The sequence below is a fragment of the Calypte anna genome, chromosome 5 (genome assembly GCF_003957555.1).
Source record: "Calypte anna isolate BGI_N300 chromosome 5, bCalAnn1_v1.p, whole genome shotgun sequence".
NCBI classification, from domain to species: Eukaryota; Metazoa; Chordata; class Aves; order Apodiformes; family Trochilidae; genus Calypte; species Calypte anna.
Window position 1 is genome coordinate 2,334,237 of NC_044250.1, and position 21,685 is coordinate 2,355,921.

At 36.9% G+C, this 21,685-nt stretch overlaps 1 protein-coding gene across 2 annotated transcripts in view; it reads left to right on the forward strand.

Annotated features, from left to right (window-relative positions):
• SHANK2 (SH3 and multiple ankyrin repeat domains 2) overlaps positions 1–21,685 on the forward strand; it is a 243,806-nt gene that overhangs the window by 30,258 nt on the left and 191,863 nt on the right. Inside the window, exons 9-10 of one of the 2 annotated variants that reach the window (XM_030451306.1) lie at positions 2,903–2,969; positions 20,218–20,268. In XM_030451306.1, the coding sequence (XP_030307166.1) occupies positions 2,903–2,969; positions 20,218–20,268 (118 nt within the window). The remainder of the gene's footprint in view (positions 1–2,902; positions 2,970–20,217; positions 20,269–21,685) is intronic. The other variant, XM_030451304.1, reaches the window with a different exon arrangement.

The window sequence follows — 21,685 nt, forward strand, 5'->3', positions numbered from 1 at the left end:
TTTTTCTCTGACTTCACTTTCTCCCACACTCTTTACCCACCAAATTCAAGTGAAGTACATTGATGTTATGCCAAGAAATATTTGTACTTTTAACTTTTTCTTGCTTTCTTTAGATCTTAGCATATTTTCCCTTCATTTTTGCTGTTGGAATTTTGCATGCTGCTTTGAGCGGATGGAAATAAAATAAATGGAGAGAAATTATACCTTGAGCTGGAGGAATCTAGTGCTTGATTGAGAAGCAAGTACAGGAACAATTCCCTGTCAAGCTGTCTCCTAGCTCTCTGGCAATATGTATTCTCAAGTAATAAAATGTGTTTATCACTCGAGCAGCATGTTTATACTAGAGTTTAAAAATCTACTCTGTATTAAAAATTCTTTGATTTGAGTGACATGGCTGCTGTCTAGCAGGCTGCCTGTCATCAGTGAATTCCCTGCTTGGATTCTACACGCTAATTAGGGATAATGCTGAAGAGAGAGATTGTTGCTTACTTATAAAGTAGAGAAAACCCCTGTTCTACACACAAATGTTGCTTTTGTAAACCAGAACCAAGCCAGGCTGCAGAATGTGAAGTTAGAGGGACTGCATTTGTGCATTTCTGCTGTTGTTTTCATAGTGCTGTTTGCCAGGGAGGAACTTGAGTTATGCTTTAGAACCTGTACAGAGGAGGCTGGGGGGCCAGAATCTGACATGTTATTTCTTCTGAGAAGTATTTTATTTCAGGAGTAGTTCCTGGAATAAAGGTGCTCTTACTTAAGGTTAAAATACCAATTTTCAGATGGATAATTGCCTCTGTTCCTGACCAGGTGGCAGTGCACAAATCTACCTCTGTCTCTGACCTCCCTGATCTTTGCAGGTATTATGACATGTGGCAATCTTGTGACACATTTCAAAAGAAACACAGTCTTTTCAGCTGTGGTCTGAAAGCAGAAATGGGATAGAGTGGAACCAGAGTTATTGATTAACACTAATGCATTTTCCTCCATCAACGTTTGACATAACACAACTGGGAGGTGCCCAAAGCAAAGCATTTCCTTCCTGTTAACATTGTAATGAGAAAATAATTACATGATTATCACTAGTAAGGATGGTGATATTATATGATAATTACATTAAATAATTATGTTAATTATGTAAGGAACAAAAAATGAAGATGCTGCACATACCATTCTCATGGCTGCCTGCTGAGAATCATTTTAAAACACAAGTATGCAGACCCTGAGTAGAACTGCTAGGTGCTACACAAATGTGGAATAGAATTTCTGCCATGAAATAGACTTGAAATGAAAATGTAATTTCTGTATTTAGTCTTTATGTTGGATAGAAATTCTTAATGAAACAAGAATCAGTTTGTGAATTGAAAAAGGGAAGCTGTGGGTGCCCCCTCCCTGGCAGTGTTCAGGGCCAGGTTGGATGGGGCTTAGAGCAGCCTGGTCTAGTGGGAGGTGTCCCTGCCCATGGCAGAGAGTTGGAACTTGATGAAGAATCCAGAAAGGATGTGTAATTATTTTATTTTTAGGTGAAACAGATAATAACAGTCTTAACTTCTGGTTTAAGCCTTCTCTGAGTCTACCATTTACAGCAGATTTGGAAACTTTTAAATACATAATAGTCAAGACTTTGAGGATTAAATTTTGAAGATTTCCATATTAGTTTGCTATGTTTGCAAGTAAATAGAATTGTCCCTTCAGTTTCCTGTGGTGAGAGCAAAATTATGGTCTTATGCTTCTGACGTGAAGAGAAATTACTCACAATAACTGTGCTTTATACACCCCCTAAGACCATTTTAGCACTTTAGTCTTCCTTTGCATTATTCTTCAGCCCTGAGATGTGTGAAGTGGTACAAACCCAGCAGACAATCTTTCTTGGTCAGCTCAGAACTGTCCCTGAGTTTTCAGCCATTTCTTGTGAGTGACAGTAGCCCTGTATCCAGGAGAGTCCTAAAATAAGATCTTTTCAAATCTTTTTTTTTTTTTTTTTTTTTTTTTTTTTTTTTTTTTTTTTTTTGCTTTTGTTTCCCCACACCTTGCATATGAAGGGTGAGTCCAGCTTATCCCTTTTACCTGCATCAGGAAACCCACTGTGCCATTAAGGGAACAGGATCTGTCATAATTGTCATCTGCCATTGCTGAATATTCAAGAGGAGAAGGAGGAAAAGGGAGGAGGCAGCAGCAGAATAACCAAATCACATTCCTCATGTCCTCAGTGGAGAAATGTCTCTTTTAAGTGCATTTAGATGAGAATTTGGGATCATTAGTTACACATCTGTGTTCAATGCCCAGGAAGTGAATGAAAACTATTGATTTTAGAACTATATTTATTAGAACCCTTCAAATTCTATACAGATACAAAAGCTTTTCCAGTTCCTCCCACATTAATCTTTTTTGGTGTCTCAGTGGTACCTGGATACTTGTTGTTCTTGATACTTCTCTGGTTATCCCATGTACTTGCATTGTAGCTCTTTGCATTATTCAGGTAAGTATCCAGACAGGAACAATTAAAGGGAAATAATATCTTCACTCTGTCTCTCTGAGCCTGCTCCTGTAGCATTCTCCACACATCCAAATAGCTCCCAGAGCTCTGGGGATGTTGTGTTTAATGTTCACTGCTGGTTTTGACTGCCACAACATGAAAAGCCCCAGCTTCTCTAGTGGTCTCCTGAGACATCCATGATTCCATCGTTGTTTGGAAATGGGGAACTGGGGGACTGGAAGTGCTGCTTGCAAATAGATTGAAATAGCATTTCTCAACACTGTTTCATTTATTGTGTGTAGAAGTAATAAACAGTCTGCTTTGTGAAATGAAAAGATATTTGTAGGATGTTTGTCAGTAACGTAACGTGTATTTTCCTACTTAATAAGAAGTGGCAATATATTAATTTTAACTTTTTTTAAAATCCTTTAGGTGGCTATCATAGCAGGAAATTTTGAGCTTGCTGAATATATCAAGAATCACAGGGAAGCTGATATTGGTAAGCACAATATTTACAGACACTGAAAATATATTCTACATGTATACACCAAGGTTTTGCAAAGATGTTAAATATGATTCTGTGTGACTGTAGCACTGCCAACAGTATTGTTTCAGGGAGATTTTTTAAAGTAACTTCTCTTTAAAAAATGAAGATGGGGAAAAAGCTGAAATGTTTTCAAAATATGCTCTGAGAGTGAAAATTTGATAAGGAAGGCAAAAGAGTGGTAGATGCTTTATAAATGTAAATCAGACAGTTTGTAACAGGTAAAATACTCGTCCACGTACCTGGAAGAGGCAAATTGGCTCATGCAGGCTATCTTAGCATCAGCCTAAAGCAGTTCTCTAGTGGGAGTAATGGGTCAGAGGAAGATAAAGCAAGATTGGTCCTCTGCAGTTTATGAATGTACGACAGAAACTGTCTGTTCATGTCCATTAAACCATCTCCTCTCCCTGAGCTTGGTATGTGGCACTGGATGAAGGCCAGTGACAGGCATTAAGGGCCCTTGAGAAAAAACCTTAAGGCTTTTTAAAGATCTTTTTACTTAGAGAATTTTTCCCCTTAAAATAAAAAGCAGTTTGATGAAAGTGATTTATAATACAGCTTAATTAAAATGAATTTAAATGCTTTAATTCAAGTTAATTAAAGTTGCACTGGAATATCCTGAAATTGAATGGAAAAAAGACATTCCTTTTGATGCAGGAGCATCTGTGTAGTTGGCCTGTACTCATTTAACTCAGTGATGCAAATCTATAACTTGATAGTATTTAATTTATGTGGAAAACTAGGCCAGCTCACATGAAATTTAGGACTCTGAAAGAATTGCTTTGGATTAAGACCTCCCTTCCATTTCTCTTTTTGGGGTTTTTGTCACACTGGAAGAGAACACTTAGAAGTAGGCATTGAGAAAAGTGAGGATATGTTGCATAAAAATTTTGTATGGAAATCATAGTTTGAGTAAGAATTCATAGTGAGTTTTGGAGGTTTTGCCTAAGAGAGGGGGCATAGTTCCTTTCCAGGTAAGAAGCCTTCATCCTTCTGTATTTATAAATTATCTGATGTAAAAAATTAGCTAAAAATGAACCAATTGTTTCTGATAGGGTGAGCATCTTATTCATGTTTATATTTGTACACAGTGAATGGTTTCATAGTTTTGTAAAGATACTGAAATGAAAGGAAATAGTTGTTCAGACTCAAATGCTTCCTTCATTTCTGCCATGTTAGTTTTGGTATTTTGGTTTGTGTATGGAGTCAGTGTAGAACAAGTCCTGCACATAGACTGTATACAGGATTATGTTTCTGTTTAAATGGATTATGTTGTCCTTTAAATAGTTGTGTATAATGAAAAAAAACCCAAAACCAAAACTCTAGTAAAGGAATTACTTGCAAGTGCTAATTATGTATACACTTACACTAGGAGTAACTGTGAAATAACACTTACAAGCAGTAGCTTCTAAACTTGTATGACACCATCTTTGTGTTAATTTTGGACTGATCAGTTCTGCACTACTTTTTCTTTCTCCTGACCAGGGCAGGTTCCAAGTTAGGTTAGAGAAATTGCAATGTAATTATGAAGTAGATGGGTAATGAGACTCAGTTCAGGAAGCACTTGATAGCCACATGGCTGAGGCATTAGGCAGCCCTCAGTATTGCTGACTGTAAGAACTTTCTGTAGGATTTGGTAATTCCTAGAACAATACTTAAAATGCCTTCAATGGGAAGATTCTTCAGATTTTGCAGATGCCTTCACTTTTTTGCTAAAAACCAGAAATACTGATGCTTCCATCATTCACTTGTGGTTTGTTGTAAGGTGGTGGTGGATTGTGCATAACAATTTCAGTGAATGGATTTGTCTTAAAGAAGCAGCATTACTTTATCTTGTTTTCTGCCTGCCAATTTAATTTAGCTGGACATTTGTACCTTTAGATTTATTACTTTTTTCACAAAAAACCCCATCAAATTCATCAGAATATCTTGTATCTGAAATGTCTCCCAATTTTTAAAAAGATAAATAAATCAAAGAACAATATCCTGAGTGGAGAACCTGGGAGCCAGGATGATGATGAACATGCAGAATAGTGTCAGCATTTAAGCTTCAGCAACTTGGCTTTTATTTATCTTACATGTCTGATTATCTGTTACATTAATGTAGTTTGGGATGTATTCCAACATAGATCCTTTGAGTATAAAAATGGGGCTTCTTAGAACCCTGAGGCAATGGAGTGGAACAGAATAGCAAAGAGCTTGTAAAGTATCCTCACAAAGATAACCTGGACAGCTGATGTGGTGAAGTCTCCTCAAGAGACTTCAAGCACATTTCATCTTTCCTTCCTCAGAAAGGAATTTTGTTATTTTTTGTTAGATACTGACATTTGGTAGTGAATCCCGGGTCATTAAACCTTGTTAATATCTTAGACTCATTTAATAATTGTTATTACTTTGTATTTTGTGATTATTTTAGGGTCTTAAATAAGTTGCAACAGTGGGAAATTCACTGGAATGATATTCAGTATTACTTGCAATAGCATTCATTGGGAGAAGGGGTTGGTGATGCATTGGGGAAAACTCCACATTGCTCTAGAATCATTGGAAAAACCTCTACACTTCTTGGAAGATTTTTGACCTAATCTTTTGACTTTTGGTCATCTTCATACAGAGGATAATTTGCTGTAGCTCCTTTTTAAATGCAAACCTAGCAGACAGCTGAATAATATAAGAGACAATAGTGTTTGATTTTTGGTTTTTTTTTTTCAAAAAGAATCTACTTACTTTCCTGGCTGTGCCATCTTAAGAATGGGAAAATTTTAATTGGTGATAGTGGTTGGAGGCTGGACCTAATTGAGTACTTCCTAGAGCAGTTTTTTTATCTGGTGGCAGAAACAAGGTTGACTTTTTTTTTTTTTTGACTGAAGCATCTGAAATATGAAAATAATACTTGCTTGAAATCTCTAATGTTGCATAGTGAGAAACTACACTATCCCTGTCCATCTGTTTTGACATGTGCTCATTAACATTATTCTTAGATAATTCAGTTGTCCCCAAGTATTGCAGTAGGAAGTGGCTTGTACTTTCATTGCAGAAGGTATTACGTGGGTGTCTTCCAGTTTGTCAGTAGTCACAAAGCTGTTTTGAGTCATGTTTGCCAAAGCTGCAATTAAAAGGCTCCACCAGCAGTACCAGAATGGTTCTGATTCACCCTCCTGGGCCAGCAGTGAATGAGCTGCTTGGTTCAATGGCAGAGATCCCAGCTCAACCCTTCCCCAGAAGAAGTGTCACTGCCTCAGGGCAAAGGGATCAATCTGCAGCTTGCTGACAGCCAAAGCACCACATCTCAATGCACTGGTCCATGACAACTCCACCTAAATAAATATACATGTGCTTCAGTGCTGGGTCTATCACTCAGTGTCTGTTCCACCTTTGCCAGTGTTTAGAATGCCATTAAAAGCCATATGTGAAGTTTGGGGTTGTTCAGTTTTCAGGGGCTTGTCCTAAAGGTTGATTGGTTTTAATTTTCCTTTATTTTTATACTCTTTTTCCTCGGCCTGGAAGGGTGTTGAGACTGCAGCATAAAAAGTGTTTAGCACAGGTAACTATTTGTTTAACCTACAGGAAACATTTCAGAACCATTTTTTGAGGAAAATAGCCTTGCAAATGATTCCTGGGGCTTAGTACAATAAGACACCTTGCTGTCATGAACAGAGCAGGTTCACATTAGTCTTATTTCAGACAGAGCTGATGCAATTTTGCAAGAATAAATCATGCATTAAAATTAAGGACTCAGAGGAGAGGAAAAAGAATATCAGGAAAGGATTAAAAACGAGATCCAGATTTCAATGTATTTATTTCTTTTATGAGGGTCTAAACATCAGGGAATCCCTGTTTTCTTGGCAGGTGTTTGAAAGGTAAAGGGAAATTGCCATATCATTTAAAAATAGTCCTATTTAAAACAAATTCATTTTTTTTTCATAAAGCAAGAAAAGCTATTGCAATAAGGTACCTAAAAACTAGGAAATCCTTAGTATAGCTTCAATTCACCATGCCCCCAAAGTAGCATTTTGAGGGATAATAACAACATTAAAGCAGTTTATTTTAATTATCACTTATTTTAAAAGTCTTTGAAACCCAGAAGTGTCTTGCAGTTCACTGATTATTGTTCCATCTTCCTTTCTGCTTTGAGGGAGGCACAACACACACTCCTGATGTCCAGCCCAGCAGTTACACATTGTAAAAAAAGAATAATGTCCCTTTAAAATTTTTTTTTTAACTAGCTATAGCACATTTATAATTTATTAACATTAGCACTTACTTATTTATTGCAAACTAAGAGAAAGTAATGGATTGAAAGATGTGGTGAATAGGAAAGTTAATCCCTGATTGTTTTCATCCAGCCTGCAGCTGTCTGTGAGTAAATGAGCACAGCAGATGTAGGGAGTGTTTGCTCTCCAGAATTTACTGTGGCTTCTATAGGATGGAGGTACAAACCCAAATCATATATGTAAGAATATTGAAGCTTTCATTAGATACAGATATGCAGATATTAAATATGTTACAAGCTGATAATCTTTAGCCTTGGATAACCTATTTTTAAATCTCTCTTTTGCCTTGGTTCTTTGTGATGAGATGAATTTTCAGATGGATTAAATGACATGGGTTGTTCTTCTTCAAGTGAACAAGGTTTGTTTTATATTGTGCATCTTGTCCTTCAGCAGCTCTGAAGCTAGAAGCAGTAGGATTCTTTTGCTTTATTTTTGTTTGCTTTTTGCATTAGAAAAATGAAACACATTGAGCTGATGTGCGAGTTTTTGGTAGTTGATTAGCAGACTAACTAATACTTGGATACTGTTGCTAGGCTTCAAGTCAGAGTTCCTGTATTCCTCTATAATTATGCAGAGATATGTGTATGTGATGGTTTGTCTGTGCTTTCACATGGATTTTTTTTTTTAATATTGAAAATCTGCTAAAATATTAGGCTTATCCTTTAAAATATACATATTCCACACTGGACAATTGATTTTAAATCAAACATTTTCCAGGTATTATTAAAAGTATTTATTTTTATAGAAATGGTGACTATAAACATCTTAAGAAACATGCATATTATTATAGAATAAGAACAGGTCTTTCAAAGCACAAGGATATTAGTTGGTTTGTGGTAATACTGCTTTTCTAACCCATTTTCTTTAATTAGATCAGAGTGATTGAGGTCAGCAATCTTGGGTTTTCAGCTGTGAGTCTTGCTATCAAATGCTAGCCAGCCCAATGAATATTCTGTTTGTTTTCTTATTTATTTTGGTTTGGAGAACCACTGAGTAATTTTGATTTTCATAAATCAAATGCCTGCAGAATAGCTCTCAAGTTAGGGAAAATGATATTTAGAAAGATAAAAGGAGAAACAAGGAAAGGCAGTAAATCAAAAGACTTAAAAATCTACAAAACTGTCAGCAGCATGCAACGACTTGTTCTATTTTTATTGCATGGTACTTCATAGTAGCAAAAGGGACTTAAATATGTATTTTAGCCCTATATATTGGTCATAGGAATGTGAGGAACATTAACCTGTTTCATGTGCTAGCAGGCATTTTATCAAGGAAAAAGGATGATATGAGTGTAATCAGGATGGTGAAGACACTGAGATTTTAAATTGCTCACATTTAAGTGAATATTGCTTAGCAGGTTGTCATTATCCAGCTTCTCTTTTACAGTTTCATTTCTCTGCTCAATTAATAATTATTTCTCATGTAGGCATTGTTGAAGGCCAGGTTGGATGGGGCTTGGAGCAACCTGGATGGTAGGAGGTGTCCCTGCCCATGGCAAGGGATTGGAACAAGATGATTTTTAAGGTCTTTCCAACCCAAACCATTCTGTGTCTGACATTATTCTCCTCTAAAGCTGTTCCTTTCTTAGCAACAAGGAGCTGATCTCAGCTAAGAGGGAGGAAAACGCTGAGGAGGAGACACAAAACTTGAATGGAGCTCCAAATTGCACATTGAAAATTGAACTGAACCCTGGACTTTGTGGGTTTTATTTCTATTGCTGTTTGATCAGTGTTATCTAAAGCTCCTTTCTGCTAATTTTCCTTAGGGTCCACTAAATCTGTACCCCTAGACTTCCTGTCCTTTGGAAGTATGGGATATATATATATATATCTGTCTCTGTGTAACATAACAGGAGGGCTGGAATGGCAATTTTAGGATATTTGAGAGCCCTCAGCTGTTCTGATGAGGCAGTAAGATGTGAAGCAGCCCAACAAGGGACTGTACAGAAGAAAAAATGTTTGAAGTGTCTCACAGAGGTTTCTAGTATTCCTGAAAAGGTAATGTATTTTCTTTAAAACGTTTTTCAGCATGACTCTCAAGAGCTTTCTAAGATTGTGTCAAACCCTATGTGGGATTTCAAACAGTGAAACAGTGGAGCCAGGTTAAAAATAGAGAGGTAGGACAAATGGAGAATAGATGTGTGCAGAATCCTGTGGCTTTCTGTTTCTCTATGTGCAATGGTGAGAACACAGGGAAAAGAGATGAAAGAACATGAAATAAATGCTTGAAGTAAATAATAATAAAAAAACCCCAATAAAACCCACAAAATAGAGATTGATAAAAATAGCCAGGAATGCTTACTGAAGAAAATTCCTGTGCTTTCCAAAGTAAACATGGAGATAGACTGAAAGAAACAAAAATAAAAGAGGAAGGGGAAGAAAAAAAACCCCAAACCTCTCAGTATAATGTAGGTCCTCATGCTAAGCCCTGCATCACAAGCCTTCTTATGCACCCAATAATTTCCTTTTAATAATTAGGCTACCAGGGGACCAGAGTTAAGAGTAATGGCAAAAAAAAGGATTTGTAACTTCTGAATATGTAGATTTTTATGTGCTAGTGTGCATCTGAATCATTATTGACAATAATTAGGTTCAGTGTTAGTCCCATTTGGGTAAAGGAACATCTTCCTTGGTCTGATTGGGTTTGGATGAGGGTAGCCTTCCAAATACAGAAACAACTTGGTTACATTGCCCATCATATAAACCAAATATTTGTATGAATAAAGAAACTGCTTATGTATATAAAACTTATTTTAAAAAAAATCATTGCAGGGATGAGATTTTTATTTTAGATCAGTTCAGATAATCTTTAAAGTTGTGCTTTTGCAGTAACAGTTAAAGTTCTCCATTTTGAATGGATTTATTACACTTCAGTGACTCCCTTTCTTGGAACTCCTCTTTCTATTATGCTAAATTTGTATTTATATCATTTTTTACATCTAAACGTGCTTGTTTTCCTTTAAACTAGGTTATTTATGAAAATAAAGTTAACATTATGTCTTTCATTCCATATCCAATCCTTTCCCAATTTACATGAAGAACTGAGGCATCACTGAAAAAAATAGTTTTAATATCTTACAAATAATCTGATTTTCCTAACAAGGTATTAATGTCAGAATTTTGGTGAAAATTAATCTGGTAATATGCAGTCTCTTTAAAAAGAAAAGAGTATCCTCATTGAAGACCATTTGTTGTCAAATTACAGATGAGGCTTGATAACAGGGGTAGGCTTTGAAGCATGCTGCTTTGTAATGAGTGTAATATTTCACACTGTATTTCACACTGTTCACAATATTTCACGCTGTTGCTGTTACTCCATTTATATCTCAATCTCCTGGGCTATGTCTGGGCTGTCAGTCCTTCCCTTGGAGCTCACCATAAGCTCTATTATATTTTTGCAGTCAAGGTTTTGCCACGCTGTGGAATTTACCTTCAAAGTCAACATTTTCAGAGTATTTAAATCAGAACTCCTTGGGATATTGGGCAGAATTCCCAGGAAGGCAAAGACCATTCAGAGTACTTGAACCTTTTCTCTCCTTCTCTCTGTTTTAATGAGCTCTTGTTCAGAGACTTTTTGTTTGTTTTACTTCTTTGCCACTTCTGTTTTGTTGCTGGATGTTCACTTCAGTGACCAAAAAATATTTAGATGATTTTTCTGCACTTTGCAGTTCTAGGGAGGTCTTGTTTACTGCTTTCCATGGCTCTCTCCAGTTGCAAGTGACAGTCTTAAAGGATGTTGTTTCAGTAACTGCTTTTTAAGGGTCTCAAAAAGTAGTTACTTTGGAGTTACCTGGCTTGGTGTGTTTTCAGGAATAATTGAAACTAAGTTGTTTCTAAACATAGTAATATAAGACAGAGCTTATGGATGGAACATGTTGTTAAAGGGTGACAAATTTCCTACCTTTAATTTCCATGTTAACCTGTCAGACAAAGTTTTATTTACTAATTTGTCTAAACCTAGTTTTTTATTTGGATCTAATTGTAAGTATGAATACTAAAAAAATGAATTGGTTATGGAATGAGCTTCTTGTTTTGCACCTCTTCCTCTGCTCATTCCCTGATATATGGATGAACATCTTCCATCTGGGCACTTGGAAGTACCAGTCCAGGCTGTGCAGTTTACTCAGCCCAGGGCAATGTAGTTGACTGGTGTCCAAGCAGATTCTTTTTTCAGTGAATCTCTATTCTGTTTTGATTTTTCCCCCTCCTATCCTTTCTATGTTTGTCTTGGTAATTTTATATGAAGTCAAAAGACTATTTTCTGCTCCATTTTTTTATGTAATGTTGCTGAAATAATTGTTCAGAGCTTTCTGTAGAAGACAATTATGATACCATCTTGATTCAGATGAGGTTGCAGAGTAAATATTATGCAGCAGAGTGACTATAATTGGGTGAAATCCATGCTGAATGAAAAGAACAAAAGCTTTATTGAATTGAAGAGGCAGGAGGATTTACAGTGTTAAGATTGTATTATTTGTATGTGTGTAGGAGTATCTCTGGTTTTCTGTTAATTATATATTCCTGTTAACTCCAGTAGGCTGGGAGACTTCAGCACCCAAGTAAAGATACCATCTCAAAACCAACATCATAGCTGTTTGGCTTTCAGAAGTATGGAAACAATGAAAATAAAATACACAGATTTTATTCCTTCTCCTAAAGTATTACCTTAAACCTAACATAAACATCCCCCCTCCAAAAAAAACCCAAACCAAACAAAACCAAACCAATACATTATTTTCATTCTCTCTATATAATCTCTTGTATTGTAGAATTTCCTACTTGGAAATCTGCCTCTTACATCTCCCTGGAACATCCAGAGTAGCAAAATTTAACATAAACTCTGTGTCCTCAGTTCTAAATATGTCTTAATAAAATTAATTTGGTTTACCCTGAATAAATTATTTGTTGCTGCTGGAAAAAAAGCCTTCTAAATGCAGACTGACACCCAGCCACAAGTACTTCTAGCATTTCTGGGATTGGAGGCACCAAGGTACAGATATATCTTGACCTCAGGGATTTTAGCAGATTAAAATTAGTGTTTTCATGTGCATTTCTTCCTCTCTTCCACCTCTATGGGTGATCCTGCAGAGATGAGAGCCCCCATAGCTCCCCTCCCACATGGCCATGCTGTAGCTCAGCTCACTCTTTGCCTTTAAAAGAAAACCCAATCCCTCCCCCCTTATCCATGGGCCAATTTGTGTCAATATCGAGGGTCACACCTTGCAAGAAATCAGAAGAGGTCCTGAATACCTGGAAATTTTGGTGTTAGTTCAGATTTATCTTTACCCTTCTTCTGAGGGCTACACTTTTTATTTTGGGTCAAAGCATGGTTTATCTTGCCAGCTTCATTAACACTCTTGAGAATGCCAGGTGCTAAAGAGCTCTATTTTTGCTGTGCAGATCAAGTGTGTTCAGTTTCTGGTGGCCTATTTTTACACATTTCTTCATTCGATGACTGGGAGAAGCTGTGAGGGGAAGAAAGAGATGGCGAATAGAGAGAGAAAAGGGCTGTGGGATTATTACAGGAAAATAAAGGGGAGGATCTCTCAGTGAGATTCCATTTCTGAGAGGGCATGGAAATAAAACTAAAGGCAGGAAGCAACGTACAGAAACACAAGAAGTGGAGTAGTCCATTTTGTTATCTATATTTCATCAGTCATTGGACTATTTCCAGATAATTTTATGAAAAACACTTTTAGATTTTGTATATAGGATTCTCTAAGTAGCAGTGGCTCAATTTTCTCCCTCACCCATAGATATTCCAGGGCATTTAGCATTAAGCAGTGACCTGCAGCAGGCGAGGAGATGCTGAGGAACCTGATGGCCTTTTCCTCCAGGGAAGAAGACATAGGACCCACTGGAGATGTGTGCCTGACCCAGTGCTCTCTCATTTCTTTTCCTTGGTTATTCAAATCCTGTTCCTTTACAAGAAACAACCCTTGCCCATGTCTTAGGAAGCTGCTGCTATTTCTGCATTTTGTCCTTACCATGAGCAGTTTTATCTGGGACTGTCAGATTACTGACATGAGGAAAATACTTTCTTTGCCCCTTGCCCTAAACGTGAGCCAGGCTGAATTTCATCCCTTCGCTGGAGAATTTTCTGCATCTTTTCAGAGCCTGACTGGCAGAAGGATGAAACTCTCTTGGTTTACTGTGCCAGTGCACGTTCAGATGTTGCACTGAACAGCAGAAGATTTTCAAGGTGACAAAAGAGATCCTTGAGCTTCAAGTACAGTGAGTACCATGGGGTCCAAAATCCTGCTGTGTGGCATCTACCAGCAGCTCTGACCTCTGCTGATGGCAGCACTGGGCTGCTAGCAATGGATTATTAGTTTAACCCTCCTCCAAGAAAAGCTGACATTAGGTCAAACAAGAAATTATGAGTGCTTATAAAATATGTTATTGCTTTTAGATTGGATCCATGGCTTTCCATGTCTTACAAGTTCTGCAACATTTGGAGTTTAGGAATTAAAAATAGCTAAAAGCAATCCCAAGGGCCTGCTACCATTCTTCCATTCTAATCTGTATTTAGGACAGAGGATTTTTTTTTCTTTTGACTCATTAACAGAACAGTGTTTATTCTGACATCTTCACAAGCAACAGATGCATGTTTATACATGTGCAGTTAACCAAGAGAGACAGAAAATGTAAGAACTCTGACATTGTTTATTTCAACAAAATGAGAGCAAACTAAGCTAGATTCCTAATATAGCAAATACTCTGGATTTTTAATACAGAACTGTATCTTCCTACCTGTGGTAAATAATGCAGTAATGGTTTTGCTGATTTTTTTTTTCATTGCTACCTTGGTTGTGTGTGGTGGGAGAACATACATCTTCCTCTGGTGGTTGGATGGAGAGGAGTTCCCCTTCCCTTACCTTTATTGTCAAAAGCTAAAGCAATAGTGGAGATTTCTCTCCACATGCTTGAGCTGCAGGATTTTAATTTGATTTCTCTTTTATTTATTTTATTTTATTTTATGATCTGGTTGAGTCAAACCCCTCTAGGTTAACAGTACTTCTCATCCTTCTGTGGAGTACAGCTTATTATCTTCAAAAGTACATAAAGCCCTGCAGTTATGCACTTAAGTGTAACTTTTGGACAAATCCAGAGATTTGGAGTGAGTACTACATAGTAAGAAAGTTTCAATGATATGGTAGCAATAATTATATGATATTCCCAGACAGAGTTTGGGATATATTCATTTTTATTTATTTATTTATTCCTAAAGAACCCCCCCAAAACCCCACAATTAACAGAATTTGGAAGAGAGTTCAGGGTTTCCCCCCTTTTTAAAGGATCAGCCTCTTCTTTGCAGGAAAGAAGTGGAAGTTGAATGGAATGCCTGTCACTTGAGTCTGGGGTGGTGCCAGTGGTTCAGCCAACAGGGTCCCTGTGCAGGGTGATGCTCTGGTCTCTATGGCAACAGCACTTTGCTTTGCACACTGTGATACAGCATCCTCAGGGCTGGAAATGACCCCCACATCTGCTGTAGGTACCCAGGGGTTCCTGTGTCCCCCTGACTTTTCTCTTTGTTTTTCTACTTATTGTTTCTGTCTTCCACAGCATCTAAAAATCAGTTGCAGATGAGTGGGGAAATAGTTCAATGGATGGGGCAAGGTTTTCTGGTGTCTAAACTCTGTTATGCAAGTGACAAATTGTGTTAAGCATCAAAAAAGTGTAAATCTGGGTAAAATCCACATAAATTGTTATGGATTTTGGCTAGGGCCTTATCTTAGGGTGTGTTTGGGTTTCTTCTTGGAGAGGAAAAAAGACAAAATCTTGTAAGTCTGTTTCTGGCAGCTGCTGGACTGTGTCCTCTGCAGTCTGAAAAATATTTATGCAGATTAAAAAAATCTGCTTCTCTTCTGATTTTTGTTATCTGTCCAAAAGAAAAAAGGGAGTAAGTTGGGAGTAAAGAGCTATTTAAAACCAAAGATTTTCTATTTAGTTATCTTGTCATATGAAGATGAAACTGTAATGTACTTCTGCTAACCAAATGTTTGTTCTGATCCACTGCAAATTAAAATATAAAGTGATTTGATTACTGCTGGGTTCAGGTGCAATAGCAGTTATGATATTTTCTGAAACAATAAGTTAAATGGCATAAGCTTTGTATCTTTTATTCATTACAGTGCCATATGCCTTAGACATTTTGTTACCATCCCTAACACAACAGGCTCTAATTTTAGAATGTCCTTTACTGGTTACAGCTAAATTACTCTTGTCATATATATATATATATATATTTTTTTTTTTTTTTTCCAGAAAAATAGAGTGGTTTTTTTGTTTGGTTGGTTTGGTTTTTTTTTAGTTTCCAGTCTTTTACTAATCATGCTCAAGTCCATTAAGCTTTGTGAAAACTAGAAAGAAATAGAAAAACAATGAGTCATTGAAATATATGTTGTGGAGGATTAAATTGTCTCTTCTGGTCGAAATGCTTCAGGGCAATATGGAAAAGACAGCCAAGTATCTTACCATGTTAAATCTCAGAATTTTGGCAAGATTTTTTACTTTTTTTTTTTTCTTGGTAAACTAAACTTGGACTTGAGGCATGCCAGAGTCATCTCTCCTAGGTGAGAAGTGCCTGGAAGGGACTGGGTAAGCAGGGCGTGATGATACTGGGTGGCACTGGTGCAGGACTGAGTCATTTGACCATCAGGGAACATCAGTGGTAAAATTCAGTGTTTCTTTGAGCCCTTGTCACCCAAGATCAGCATTTTACACTTGTTACAGTGAGCAGAGCTATTTAAAGAGGTGAAAAGTCCAAAAATTGTTTCCATGGGCTCTCAGGGTAATATACAGGTCAGACACACTGGAAATTATTATCAAATACCTAGCAGTTGGTGACTTAATTTCCTTTACAGCTCTTTAGAAGTAGAATCAGAAGAAATGTTTTTACTCACAACATTTCACCTCTATTCTCTCACCATTTCTGGTTCATGATTAGAGCCATTACATTTATATTAATCTCATAAAAGCTATAGGGTGTCCTTTTCAAATAGCTCTTGTATTTCTGTGTTAAATAGCATTAATGGAAAATTTTAATACAGCTTTATAGTAAAAGCATCATGTTTGAAGTATCTTTGATCCTGAGAATCAGGGGTTAACATTCTTTGAGGACGTTTTTGTGCTTGGTTTTCTTGGAGAAAAGCACAGATTTCTTTGTGGAAACCTTCAGGAAGGCACCATGAAAGCTGAGTTAATGTCTGGATTATGTGAATGTGAAAAATATCTTGGTAATTTCCATGAAGTGAGAGCCTAATGCTCTTCTCACTGACTTGGGGTTCTGTTTTCCTTGTCTGAGTGGTGTGTTGTCACTACACCATCACTACAAAGCAGTGTAGTTGTCAGAGATGTCACTCCAGCAGATCTAAAAGACCCAGTTTAACTGGAAATAAAAGTGAACTAGAGGAAAATGAGCTACTACATTTTGTATCAATAGTGTTTTGAACCATGTAAAAATTCTGATTTTCCAAAGACACTCCAGAAATTATTGCTGTGAGAGTATTTCATCTGGAATTTTAGATGGAGGTGGTTATTAGTCTTGTTTTCTTCTCTGTCAACAGCATCTTGTTCTTCTCTTACTGGAATATTTGACATTTAGGACTTTTTTTTCCCTTCTGGCAGTCAAATAAATATGACTGCAAAAATATGTGACCTTAATGGAATTTTTTTACTACCTGTAGTGAGGCAGGTTTGACTTTTTTATTCATCATTTTACACTTGCTAATTTTATGGTAAGGCCAAGAATGCTTTCTGTTGTAATTTGTCATTCTGTAATTTCCTAAGGACAGGTCTAAGATTGACAACAGCATTTTTGGGGTCAACCAATTTTTGAAATAAATAATTAGTTGATTAAATGTAGCTTGCTTTTTTTCTCCTTGAAGATGTCTTGTCTGAAAAGTGAACATCAGTTTCCACTGAACTGAAAACTTTTTTGCCTGTGTACAATCTTTGAGGAAAACCTGCACTGCCTAAATTCATGGAGAATAATGGTTGTCCTTAAAACCAGCAAGGTTAAAGCTATTAAATTCTGATAAAGAACATGAATGTATGGAGTTTACACCCACCTGAGTGTCCATGGATGGTAATAAATTCAGAGAGATGCAAATGCTTTATAATTTAGGGCTTATGTAGATTTCATGGCAGACTTGCCCATTGTATTTTATATAAACTTGCAAAAATTGTATGTGCCTCTGCTGTTCATATTAGCTTATAAATAGTGATGTTTAGCTTCTTAATGGCTAACTGGCCTTTTAGTTTCTCACTGTGATTTAAAATTGAATTTAATCTTAAGGTTTGCTGTCAGATACTCCTAAATAGAGTAACTCCTATAAATCATGGTGTAAAGCAATTCCAATAGACTCTTACTCTTGGAAATTATATCTTCACTTATTGGAATTTTTTTTTACATAACTTTATATTTGGTTTTATGCTGGACTGTTGTATGTCCCAAGTTTCATAGTTAGCTAAAGAATGAATATAATTTCAGTCAGTGCCACATTACAGGCAGGCTTTTCACAGTAATAATAATAATAATAATACTTCAAAAAAATCAGCTTTCCTCAAGCATGTGCCAATGGAAAGGAGTGAGAATCTACTTGAACACAAATAAAGCAAGTTCAGAGCAGTGCCAAGGGTTGGGGCTTTTGCCATCACCAGAAACAGAGGCAAATCTGCAGGCAGAGTTACACCAACCACCTGCAGCTGCTGGGATTGGGCTTGTCAGGATTTGTGGAGCTCCTGCAGGAGTCTCCAGGCTTTTGCAGTGTGGAGTGGGAGTTGGGAGAAAGTTATGAATGATCCTCATTCTTAACTGCTTTCCCTTGATTTGCATTTGCTTCTGAGCTGCTTAACCACTGGTAGATTATTTCCATTTTCCGGGTGAATAATGCATGAGGGTATAGAAGTGGATGTTCCTTGGCTGAGTGGGCTGCAGATGAAAAGTGTCATCTCCTTTGCAGCATTAATGTGCATTTTTTTTCTCAGGTTAAAGCTGTAGAGAACCTAGAGATGCTTTTTTTGGGTAACTCCTACAAATGCCAAAATATTGGCAACGTTTGCTTCTCTTCTTTTCTGTTTGACTACCTGTTATTACAATGAAAAAGTCAGTTGCCAATTTCCCATTATGAGCTTATTTTCTTTGGGACTCCCCTTCAAGTTCTCAATGTTACCTTGTTGTAACTGCTGCTTAAGCTTCCTGAAAACTCTCAGGAATATTTGGGTTTTTTTGGGTTTTTTTTTTTTTGTTTCTTTTTCTGCCACTGAGGTTAATTTCTTTGACAAACTCAGAACACTGATTCCTTTTGCACCTCCTGCTTACTTTTTGGTATATCCAAGGGAATAACTGGATTATTCTTTCCTGCACAGATAGGTGCAGTTCTTGTGTATAATATGTGCAGTGTTTCATACAGGTGGATCTAAACACATGGAATACTGCAGGAATTTAAGCAGCACTTGGGTCCACCCCTGATCCACCTAGAGGGAAAACCTCTTCAATTTTTTCTCTTATTCATTTACCAAGGGGCATTTAATTATCTGAATGTACACTCGTTCCAGTCCCTGGGGAAAGCCAGTCTTTTATCTTTGTCCAGTTTATTATGAAATGTCCCTGTATATTCCACAATGCTGGAAAATTAAAGCACAGTCTTTTTTTTTCTTTGCCTGTGGTTAAACTTAAAATTATCTGCTCAAGATCAAAATACGATCTCTGAATCATGAAAACCCTAAAACTGATGTCCTGGGCTACTCAGAACAAAAGATTTAATTGGAGTGGTCAGATGTCAAATGTGATAACTTCCAGGGATGTGTTTGAAATATCAAATAATTTGGAAAAATGATGTTTGATACAGGAGTCCTTTGGGAGTGTGGTTAGGAAGAGCTTCCTAAGATACAGACTCGTGCTGCTGAACAGAAGAGTCATAAAAAACAACTCTTCCAGCCCCCTCAAATGTAAGAGTATTCAATAAATTTAGAGACAACTAGACATGGACTCTAGATAAGTGTATTTTAGAATAATGCTTTTACACTAAACTTAGTCTGACATTTAATAAGAGAAAAGATTGAAAGTGTGATATTGTAGAGGTTGTATAGTAAACAAGGCATGGAGTTGTGCAACTCTTTAAAAAGCAGATACAGCTTTATAGCTATGATAATGGAATTCTGTTATTCAAAAACAATCCCATGAATATTTTAGGGGTTTCTAGTGGTGTTTGAGGTAAACACCCAGATAATTGCAGAGAAAATACTTGATAGAAATGCTCATTCTTAGAAAGGCTGGATTTTTATTGGTCTCAGGTTATACAATATGAATTCTCAACATATAACCAAAGAATAATAGAGAAGGGAAAAGTGAAAAAGTATTTTGAGAAGATGCAGTTTATGCCTGAAATAATTCCAAAGCATGCACTAAAACCATTATTGATAAAGTTAAGTGATCTTTTTGTGATGGAGATTTTGTGATTCAAGTGCTAGCAGGGCATGGAGGGGGATGCTGGGGGTGTCCTGGCCACCACTGCAGAAAGTGGTCCCTGACTTCCAGGGGTGTAATTCCAAACACTGCAGTTAAAAGTCTTTCTCATTATTCCAGGTGTATTGCTAGGATATTCCAGTCTTCCAAGCCTTGGGTCACCTTTCTCTGCCATCCTCAATCAAGCTTAACATTCATCCTTATCTTCCATTTCCCCATTTTCATTTCCTCATTTCATGTGCAAAGTGGCAGGGACAGCAGAGTAGGAGAAACCAAGAGAAACTCAAGTTTGCTTCTCCAGCTCCTCTGAATGTTTATTTTGCACACTTTTCCATTTTCAAATCATGCCATCAAAAGAACTTTGCTTTCATTTACTTCTGCTTTCAAATACTCCCCTTAAAATCAAATTCTGACACCTAACTTCTTTTTGATGTTGCCTTCATTCCTTGCCCTTCTTAAAGGATCCTGCACCCCATATCCAAGTAGAAGTCCCCGGAATCTGTTGCTGTCAGGTAAGGGTAAAACCATGGTAATTTTTCTGTTTGGGGACCAAAGTAGAAATGCATTGTCTCTGCAAAGTCAGAGACTGATTGTAGAATATATAAGCTTAAATTTACCATGTTTATTCTTGTAAAATATTTACCAAGAACAGTTTAGACAAGAGAAGCTTCCATAAAGAGCTCTTGTAATGTGCCTACAGCAAGCCCACAGCTCTGTGCCTGTGTGTACCTACATCTGGGTATATGCAAATCCATTTTGTTTTATGGTGCAGTGAGTGATTGAAGCTGTTTTAGAGTAATGAAGTTCTCAAAACTTGAAATAAAATGCTTCAAATACTCTTGATAAAGGAAAAAAGTCTTAGGTTTTTCAGTGTTAGTGTTATAAGAAGAATTAAGGAATTTTTAAATGTGCTGGTTTGTTATTTTAGATATATCTGCCTGTTTCTTCTGTCACTTTAACTGCACTTTATCTTGTTGTGGATCTGACTTTCAGAAATTATGTGCCTGATAGTTTGATGCCAGATCACAGGAAGACTTTTCAGAACTTAAATACATATTGGAGCAACAAAAGCCACATTCAGAGCTCCCTGAAAGCCAAATAAACTTCTTTTAAAAACCAGTAGGGAGGAATTAACCAATGCTTTTTCCACCATGAGTGGAAGATGTAATTCAGATAGCTTGTTTTCTTAAAACAGAAACAGCACCATTGCACTGCACATTTTGAAGGAATAAATCACATGGGATTGCCTTTGTATTGTAGCAGAATTTGTCTTTCTATTGTGGAGAGAATTTGAAAATAAGTCACTTAAACTCCTGGTGAGAGACTTTCAGTTAGAATAAATTTCATTACTACCAGTTATCACTGTTGTGTCTCAGAGGATAAAAAGACTTAGTGTGTAGTTACACAGCACTGTAAGAAATTGTCAGGACATAGATTCTGTTAGATTGGCATTTACAAAGACAGGCAGGGCCTGGTAGGTGCAATAATGATGGGGCTACCAGCTTTTAGGTTTGCCTACACAGTGTTTACCCACTTAGAGCTGTTTAGAAATTTCCAATAACCTTTTCTGATCAGTGAAGTCAACATTTTTAAGATGATGTTTCAGTTTGGTGAACTCTGAAATACCATGCAGTGGCTGCTCTACTCTGTCCAGAGCTGGAAGAGATGAGATGGTGAATCTCCTGTCTCCAACCATCACTTGCTCATAGTTCCCCTTACTCTGCTCTCTTCTCCAGCCAAGTAACTTTTCAAGTGTATGTTGGTTCAGCCCAAGTGGTGTAACAGGAATGTTTTAAGCCTTTCCTCCTCAGCCTTAGCTAAAACACAGGAAGTTTTCAGTAGGTTTTGTTTCTCTTGGTTTGAAGTTTTAATGTAGTGGCTTTGGAAGTTTTTAATTTTTTTTTCCTTCAAGCTGTGGTGTAACTGGGA